Source organism: Teleopsis dalmanni, chromosome 2 (assembly GCF_002237135.1).
Source record: "Teleopsis dalmanni isolate 2A chromosome 2, ASM223713v2, whole genome shotgun sequence".
Taxonomy (NCBI): Eukaryota; Metazoa; Arthropoda; class Insecta; order Diptera; family Diopsidae; genus Teleopsis; species Teleopsis dalmanni.
Genome location: NC_051847.1, coordinates 87660598 through 87670078, shown reverse-complemented (window position 1 = coordinate 87670078; position 9481 = coordinate 87660598). Strand labels below are relative to the sequence as shown.

The 9481-nt window shown below is 31.0% G+C and overlaps 2 protein-coding genes across 3 annotated transcripts in view; both read right to left on the bottom strand.

Annotated features, from left to right (window-relative positions):
- Positions 1 to 974: 974 nt before the first annotated feature.
- Positions 975 to 5108, bottom strand: LOC119684307 (angiotensin-converting enzyme-like). Of its 2 annotated transcripts, none has more exons than XM_038098322.1 (7): positions 4969 to 5108; positions 2748 to 3306; positions 1968 to 2605; positions 1697 to 1914; positions 1513 to 1635; positions 1277 to 1455; positions 975 to 1225 (listed from the first exon to the last, which is right to left on the bottom strand). In XM_038098322.1, the coding sequence occupies exons 1-7, from the start codon at positions 4978 to 4980 to the stop codon at positions 1176 to 1178; spliced, it is 1779 nt and encodes a 592-aa protein (XP_037954250.1). In that variant the 5' UTR covers positions 4981 to 5108; the 3' UTR covers positions 975 to 1175. The 2 variants fall into 2 exon arrangements, with proteins under 2 accessions (XP_037954250.1, XP_037954249.1); XM_038098321.1 differs by having other exon boundaries at positions 977 to 1225; positions 1968 to 2662.
- Positions 5109 to 7269: 2161 nt separating this feature from the next.
- LOC119674998 (putative sodium-coupled neutral amino acid transporter 11) overlaps positions 7270 to 9481 on the bottom strand; it is a 9121-nt gene continuing 6909 nt past the window's right edge. The window contains exon 6 of the mRNA XM_038086159.1: positions 7270 to 7283. Within this exon, the coding sequence (XP_037942087.1) occupies positions 7270 to 7283 (14 nt within the window). The remainder of the gene's footprint in view (positions 7284 to 9481) is intronic.

The following is a 9481-nucleotide window of genomic DNA, read 5'->3' as shown; positions in this document are numbered from 1 at the left end:
TATATATTTCATTAAACAATTTTTAATTTTTAAATTTGTAATTTTTATTTATTTAGTTTTATTCTTACATTTATACTTACTTCGGTTTTTTATTTTTAAATTTTATTTATTTTATTCATGTATTGTTGATAGTTTTCAAGTCTTCTTGATACTTCTTGATTCTTCTTCTTGTGTTAAGCCCAATATCACAAACACCAAACAATTTTGATGCACAACGTAATGGAAAAATTTGTTCGTAAAAGCTGATTCTACTCTAATTTTTTTTTTGGAACATCAACAGCGTGTCTAATATGTGTGGTCAAATAAGACCAATAAAGGTATTAGATCCAACTACCCACAGATACAATCTTTTGTAAAACATATACAGATTTCTAAGATATATGAAAATATAATATCTATCACTACCAGTAATTTTCATATGTTCCATGGAAGCAACCTACAAACGGTACTTGGTGCAATCACCAACCGAAAATGGAAATGATTCGAATTCACAAAGTAACAGATTAAAAGGATCAACTAAGAGCGTGTGGCTTCGCAGTGTTTTGAGGGAGCCAACAGAATCGATATGCGTTTGAAACTATCTGATGGAACCAGACAGAAAAGCGGAGCTTACTTAAGGTTTTTGCATTCATGAATAAATTGCTCAATTTTTTTTTTAACGAAACATATTTAATCTATTTTAGTGTCTGCCTACCCAGAAGATTAATTATATAACTGTATGATTACTGCAAACACGAGCTTAACGGATCTATATGTAATTCAAAAATTTTACTAAGGCACTATGGCTCGTAAGGAGTGAAAGGAATAAATTATATTAATAATATAAATATTATCTGTAGTCAATATATTCTATATATATATATATTTTCTATATATATATATTCTATATATATATATTCTAATATAAATTATTAATACAATTATTCATATTATTAATATAATATGGATTTTAGTGACTACCGGAACTTAGCTAAAGCAATTTATTTCAATATATGTATTTAATTCTTATATGTTACATGGTAAGCAAAATGTAATGTTTAAGATTTAGTTAATTTTCACAATTCATCCAACAACGATCACCTTTCCAGTCCATTTACTTTCTTCCTATACACTAGTTTTGAGTATCTTTAGTTGAGTTTCCTCACATCGTTTTAGATAGTTTCAAATCCATTAAGTTAATCATTTACAGAGGCATTTCTAATACTTGCAAAATCAAATTTAACACCTAAAACTATGATTAGTAGTTGTTCCAGCAAAACGTATTTCTGACACTTACTTTTACTGCTCAAATTCCAACCCTTTAATACGTTCTTATCCGAGTTTAAATTACTAATCCAGTTTAACGCAGGATCATAATATTCCAATAATGCACTGCCCTCGAGGTATGTGTTCTCCTGCAGTACTTTACCTACTACATTTGGCCAAGGTTCAGAAGAACCCAAAGCCATCATTTCTCTGAAAATCCGTATTTTTATGTACAAATATTTTTTTTTTCTTTTAATAAGCAGTTACCTTAACACATTCCCTACAGACTTGTCTCCAGAGAAATTATATTCGTGCAACTGCTCTATGCCACCATTATTCTTATGAAAAGCACTGTAAAGCTGATAGCCGAGTACTCCCCCCAAAAATTTTCTGACACATAGAAAGAAGAACGATTAACACAAAACGACAGGAGAAAACAAATCTTACATACTTTAGAATTGGGTTTTGATCCGTGTCCATGTAAAAAGTATACGAAAAATCTATTACATCTTGTGGTCGACTCTGTGGTGGCTCCACACCCACGTATCTGCACAATAATTTCCAGAAACGCTTATTAACTTCAGTTCTCTTTACAGTTTCACATAGCACTTCATGCATTACCCGCAAGTGCACATAACATATTGGAATCGATATGAACGTGCGAATGCACTGAAATGTAAAGAATAATGTGATTGCTTATACATTCTGATCTGTCAACGTACCATACGAAGTAACTGACTTAGATCATTTTCTTCGTTAAAGTCAGATTTTTTAGCTATTCCCAGAGCGATTAGGTGTTCCGGTGTTCTTGCCGAGAGTGAAACTGCTTTTCCTACTGCAAACTCAATATCGTAAGAATTAAAATAGTAAAACGGTAAATCCTTCTTTTCTCGTGCGTAATGTATGCGAGCTAAGCTCTCATGGATATGCATGAATTTCTTAAAGTTCACAACTTTGGAATACTTCATATATCCATTGGGAGTTGATGTATAAGTCAAGGGCTTGCAAAATTTATCATCGTCAGTTTTACCAAGTTGCTTCAACCGATTCTGATAAAAGTCTTTATCGAGGGGATCGAAACCTATTGATTGATAGAATATATCTGCTAGTTTAATTAATCTTAAAGGATCATTATTCTGTATAAAATCGTCATATCTTGGCAGTTCTTCATATGGAAAATATTCATCAATTATACTATTTTCCGTCCAGATTTGCATCAGAACTTGATAAATTAAATGGATGGGTATAGGTTCATTTAAATTTATAACTCCTTCGCCATACTTGAGAAAAAGCTCGTTTCGTATAAATGCATGTACTTCTACAAATGCTTCTCTTAGTTCTTCCATTACCGCTTCGATGTCTACGAATATATCAATAATATTCAGAGACTGATACCAAAAGTCCAATGTAGGTATACCTTAAAATAACATTATATCATTCTTCATTCTTATGGACAATCAATTATGGTATTTTACAAAAAAATCCGTGAAACTACAAGTTACCTAAGAGTCTTGCAGACTGTTTAATTGAATCCGTCACTGTAAAAAAGTTCAATGCCATCCATGTCATATTGATATCTCTCCATGCTACCCAATAATATGACAGTTCCTCTGGGTCGGAACTCTCAGCAAAAATGTCATGGATATCCGGATAATAAGACAAATGTGCAATAGAGCCTGGGCGGCGGTTCGAATAAGGTGGAATATTTTTAAATTTCACTAACACTTTCACAGCAGATATATTAATTAGAACCGCTGAAAAAAAGTCATCTTCTAATATGTAAAAATCTCCCACTCTTTTCAATTTTTGCAAAATATCCTTGAGGTTTTTATCACGCATTCTCTGCTTATGGAAGTTCGTTGCTCTTCGTGAAATTGCCACCAGTTCCTTTCCAACGACACTGCCCATTTTCTGCTTTGTCAATAAAAAACAGAAATCGCCACAGTTATCCGCTGCAAAATTTGCAGCGGCCAGTTTCTGATGGAGCTCAAAGCACCGGTTACTTGCATTATTAATAAATTCTATCGCTTCGGTGTCGTGATAAATTTTTGCTAAGCTAAGCTAGGAAAATATAAAATGAAAGAATCGGGGTATCAGAATGGACTATAGAAAAATATGTTTGGATGTGTTTTTGTGTAATAAAAAAAAAATACGGCGTTAAATGCCTGAGACAGTATCAGACTTTGAAGCGTTTACGTCTCATTTTTCCAGAAAGTTTATTGTTGAGCGAGTATGTGAGTATGTCAATTATTGTCGGTTAGCCATTCTAAAAACAAAATCATAGGAATATTGAAGGAATTAAGGCAGAGACGAGATAGTTCTCAAACATCATTCAAAAACCTAAGTATTAACGGTTTAGGAATACAAACATAAAATCATGATATCGGTGACAAATGAATTGTGAACTAATCACGAGAACCGAGAGATAAATAACATCTTATGATTAAGATTAGACAGGTTCGGTGGAACTGATGTCTTTAGCCTATTAGCCAAAGTCTATTTGAGCAGAAATATTGCTCTGTTGTAGATTAAGCAGATATGGAACGAAAAATCTTATGGGCTTCAGAAAAGAAAAGTTCAGGAACTACTGCAACAATATTGGGAATTTAATGGCAGCGTATTCTGTGCAACAGATTGTGGCAGACTTGATTCACGGTATCCTTTACATATGATAGATATGAAACGACAGCATTGCAATCGATTGAAGCAGCATTGGGAACCTACTTATTTGGTTGATAGTTATTTTAACAAATGAGTGAGGTGAGTAAGCTGCTACACTCTGAAGAAATGAAAAGTGATTAAAATGTACGTTCGCAAAGCAACAAATATTATGAAAAACGATCATAAGTAAAATAGAAATTATTAAAAACTTTGAAATGAAGAAAAACTCTCAACAGAAAACGTCTCGGAAATGGCGTTGTTAGCAGGAAATGGACAACCGATTTCTCGGCCCGGAAGTATCACTCTTCCTATATCTTTCATTTCTAATATTAATTTAATTTCATTATATGTCTTTCAACGTGCTTGATTGTATGATGAATACGCAGCCGAGAATGACAGACATTGAACTTATATCTCAAGTACTATATTCAGTTTCTCCAGCTAGGAGGAAAATGTGTTGAACGTAGGTGTAATACAATACCCTAACCTAAGCAACAACCACTAAGCACTTTTAGTTTTCAAGTTAGTACAATATCCACTTAACATGGGAATGCTTTATAAATTCCGTCTCCAATATTACCATTCTAGGATGGAAAACGCTTTATGAAGGAGCTTTATGATCTTAGGTGTAAAACAGGCATGCTTCACCTCAGGAATGTTCTAACCACAATACTGCAGAATGTATATGTATATTTGGTAAATATTTTATAGTAGACATATTATTAAATATAGTTAAATAATAGAAGACTTTTACTGTCTATATTTAATTATTTCCTGACTTGAAAGAAGTAATGAAAGCAAACTTTTCGAATTGTCTCAACTTCATCTGGAAAACGAAATGGCTTTACAAGGATAACAACGATTAGCAACTCGCCTCTCCCGGAAAAATTTTTGTCAGCATGCACCTTCTGAACCTAATAACCTAATTATTTCCAAAGCGTAAATGGCAAAATCTTTTCCTGTGATTCTATCTTTCAACCTATCTATAAAAATCTTTCTTAAAATGAATATCGCAATTATTTTCAATTCCTTTTAATAAATTTTTTAAATTCTATTCAATACCGTTCCTCCCATATTGATTTGAACTGAAACTATTCCATCTTCCCAGTTATTGATAGTTTATAATTCTGACGGGTTGCAGAATCGATTACTATATCTGTTAAAAATTTTGAATTTACTGCTATTCCTAATTATTTCATTTAGCAAAATTAAAAACTGTAAAATTTGAAACTTTAGTCAAAACCCACTAGTTCAGATACTTTCAAAAATTGAATAAGCATTCTGTCGAATTAATATCAAGCAATATATAATTATATAATATATATATACCTATAATACATATATATATTTGTTGCTTTGAAAGTAGACTCCATTTAGTAGCACGTTGATAAAAAAACTTTCAGGAATTTATTTAGAAAATTTAAAACACAATATTTAATCTTGATAATTGAATTCGTATCTTTTAAGGTGCTATTAATGGACAGAAGCACGCCCAAGTGAACACTTAATCCAATTTTCGAAAAATTCTTTATGGTCAAGTTTTTGTATAGCCATCAGAACCGACTTTATTATCTCTTCTAGGCTACTGAAACTCGTTCCTCCAAGTAAGTTCTTGAGTCGTTCAAACAAGAACCGAGGAAAAAGAACAACCGTGAGTGGAAGTGCGTGATCGTGAGAAATCGATAACATATTAGACTTACTGTCGACATAGTCGATGTTACATATATTAGGCTATGATGTTAAAATCAAAAAGGAAAGTTAATAACAGATAAGTATGCCAGCGGGATTTATATAACCGATTTACATTTTATGGGTAAGAGTATGGTCTTTAACTTCTTTCACCAAAATTACTATAGGGTTTCAATTAAATCAAACTGAATATAATGAAGTAATAGTTTTAGTTTCTAGAAATGAAAAGAGCTTAGATTTTTCAATGATGTTGTGGTGGCAACCACCGGCGATTACTTCTGGCATCTCTTTGACATCTGTCAAAGTCAACAGTTGTTGTAGCCCATAAAAATAAAAAAGGTATTTCATTACAAATTGTAATTTAAATGCCCAAAAGGAAGAAGAGAAAAAGCAATGTTAAGTTTTTCTATAACAAAAAACTTATCACAGTATTATATGTAATGATGTCTTCAATAAGATACTGAAGACAGAACAACTAGTGCTATACTTAAATCGTATTTAACAAAATAATTCATTCCAACGGTATTGTACTCTTTTTATATCATTGATAAGTTTAGCCTTTCCTTTATCCAACTTCTTGAATCTTTAGATCAGAAGTTGATTTTCACCAAACATAGGCGGAGATGAAAGTCAAGTTTAAAAAAATAAATTTGTGAGTTCCTGATAGTTTAAGGCGAATAGTTTAGAAAGACCAAGTTATCACCAACAGTGAGTAGAACGATTTCTACAATACTGAAATAACTGTACATCAAAACCGGCAGACTAAAAATCTTTTTAGCATTTGTTATATTAATTAGTTGATGTGTTACTTATATTATAATACTATATATTACCAATAGTAAACAAATCCAAACTGGAACCATAAAGAAACCATTGTAATGCCAGAAAAGTAAACAAACTGAAGGATGAAATAATATAATAAGGTATTTTTTTTGATTAAATTCTCCAAATTTTTTACTTAAATTTTTAAAAATTGCTCTATACTTTTTTTCGATGCTACATGGATCGAGAGAGTGGTACTAATTTTTTAAAAATATACTTTACTATTTTAGAGCAACACTTTAAAGTATATACTCTCTCAATGTCTGTTAATAAATTCACTCCCCTAACTGCGGTTTCAGCCAACATTTGCTACTTTTAGTCTATTTTTAGTTTTAACTCAGTTTCACGTAAAGGTAAGTATTTCAGTAAAGCGTCACTACTCAGTTCGACGCTATCTAATATTTTTTGAATTAACTTCTTTTCATGGTATTGAGGATCTCAATTGGATCATAGCCCTGGTAGAAAGTTACTGTAAGTAGCATACAGCAATGAACGTTTTATGTCATCGCTAATAGCTTTGCTACCAATGGTCCCCTATCAATAGATTTCTTATTAAACTCTGTAAAATTGAAAGCCTAGTATGTTGCCAACAAAGGTTCTATAAGATGTTTGGTATGTGATTCATAAACGGATACTGTGTTGGTTTTTCTCAATATCATTAAGATGAATGTTAAAAGTCTATTATAACTTACTTACGGTCAATTAGTGGTTCCACATTATAATAATAATAACAATAATAATAATTTCTTTGTTTCCGAAAGTGTTAATTGACTACATCTGTATGGACTTCATCGTAAAACAAGTCATTTATTACTTTATTATAAATAAACTCTCAACTCTAAAACATTAAAATTAGTCATTGTAAACTGAAATAGAATAAGTAATAGTAAAAAGTAATAGTAATAAATAATAGTAATAAATAATAGTAAAAAGTAATAGTAATAAGTAATTGTAATAAGCACAGCAATGGAAATAAATGATAGAAAAATTATTTCTCCTTATTTGTAAAGTTTGAATCCAGTCCAAATTCAATCAAAAATTGTTCAATGACCGGTAAAATATCTGCTTCTTCAATTGAGTATTCGAAGTTATAAGAATTGCAGAAATAAAATGTTAAAGCTTGGTTCTCTCTCTAGAGAAACAATAGTTTCTCATATATGTATATGCAGAAATCTAGAACACGACAATACTTCATGTAGACTCTAGAGGTACACCTATATCGAATATATCGGTTTTACGAAGAAGCATTTCTCATTTTCCTTTAGACGAAGCTGTAAAAGCACTACTGTTGAAAAAATGGCGCAGTCTAGTAACCAATTCCATGGCATTAACTTTGTTCTATAATAGTTTTCAATAAGACTACCGTGCGTACAAATTTATTTCATTATTTGTTTATAAAAATAGGCTGGTATCGGAGCGCCGTATTTATGATATTAGTATAATTAATTTCGTAGGAAACCATGTTCATAGGAAGCTTCCGCTTCGATAAAAATGTTTACGCAGCCTTTAAACAATATTGAGTATATATGCTACATACCAAAATGTTTAGTTAATCAACAGATTAATAAATAAATAATAATAAAGATGACAGAAGCTTTGCGACTTTTCTTATTGATTCCACTATTGTGGGTAATTCTCGACTACCTTGGAAGGGGCTCATAATCCCAAATCAAATAGGTAAAATTAAGCCAACATCAATTACGATATTTATAAATAGTCTAGAATTGTTTTAGTTGACTCTTTAGGCTTGAAATAGATCTTTTAGGTCGGGGTGCATTCATAGCCTATTATTTAATAATAATAATTGTGGGCAACTCTAGTGAAGCTCATTTTAATCCCAAATCTCTCACAAAGCTAACTAATAATATATAAATTTAAATGAGTAGTTTTTTGATCTATCAAATGTAAATCTGGACAGAAACATATTGGTAGATCAGTTACCCTAAAGTGTTTTATATATTGTAATTTAGCCATTTCTTTTAATGATGATTTTGTAACCAAAACAGAACAAAATTAGTCTGCTCTCATAATGTAAAGCTCTACCACTCTCTTAAGGTTTTCTCATTTTAATGAGAGTATTGATTTTAAATGCATTCGATTGGTTTCAACAGATATTTAGATAAAACTCACCATATTCAGATAATAAAAGTTACTTTAGATATTTGTAGTACGATACCGAACAAATTCATCATACACACGGAATCTTTCAAGTCATATTTCACAAAATCAACCTGTTAAAATTCAGAGAACATGATCTCTTAAAAGGCATCTTAGATTGGGTTGTATGACAGATATGTGGCGTTAAAGCAATGTTTCCACTCTTACCAAAATCAAGTAAAAAGATTATTTCACCTAAAAGACTAAGGGCCAATAAGGATATATGGGTCATTCTTTGAGAAATCGGACGGATTTTAGTGAATGATGACCTCATCTCCTCCGATTTGGCTGATATATTTTTATAAGCTCATTTTTTAAAATAAGAATCTCCGGTGTAGGAGGTGTTTCTCAAGCCCATATCTCAAGCTCTATAAATGATAAAAACTTGCAATTTGTTATGTTTTAAAAATCATTGGTTATAATTTAAACAATTAACTTAAGTGCTAATATGAACCGTTATATTTCAAAAAACAAATTTTTCCAAATGTATCCCGAAAATTTTCCTTTATATTTTATTTAGATTCAATATTAAATCTTACTAGGAGGAGGGATATAGAAGATAATTGTTTCAAAATTACTTTAACATTGTCTTTCCAAACACTTTGGTGTGACAAAGAGACGAAAATTTTAATAGAAATTTCTCAAAAGACTATGGACTTTGATATGGTCTATGCAAGAACAATTCCATCTAACAAAAAAATATTCTCAAACATTGGTGTTTTGTGCATTTATTTTCTTAATTTTAAATTTTATTCTAAACAAATTAAAACTAAAAAATATGGTAAATTTTGAACAAGCAAAAAATATTTATTTTGACTTCTATTCCATAATAAATAACTGAGGTCAGATATAGTAAAATATATTTTATGAAGTGACTACTTATTTTCTTTTCTTTTAGTACAAGTTC

Coding starts and splice junctions, on each gene's coding strand:
- LOC119684307 (XM_038098321.1), bottom strand. Junction 2,663..2,747: donor ACAGTCTGCAAGACTCTTAG/GTAACTTGTAGT, acceptor TGTTATTTTAAG/GTATACCTACATTGGACTTT. Junction 1,456..1,512: donor TCTGTAGGGAATGTGTTAAG/GTAACTGCTTAT, acceptor ACGGATTTTCAG/AGAAATGATGGCTTTGGGTT.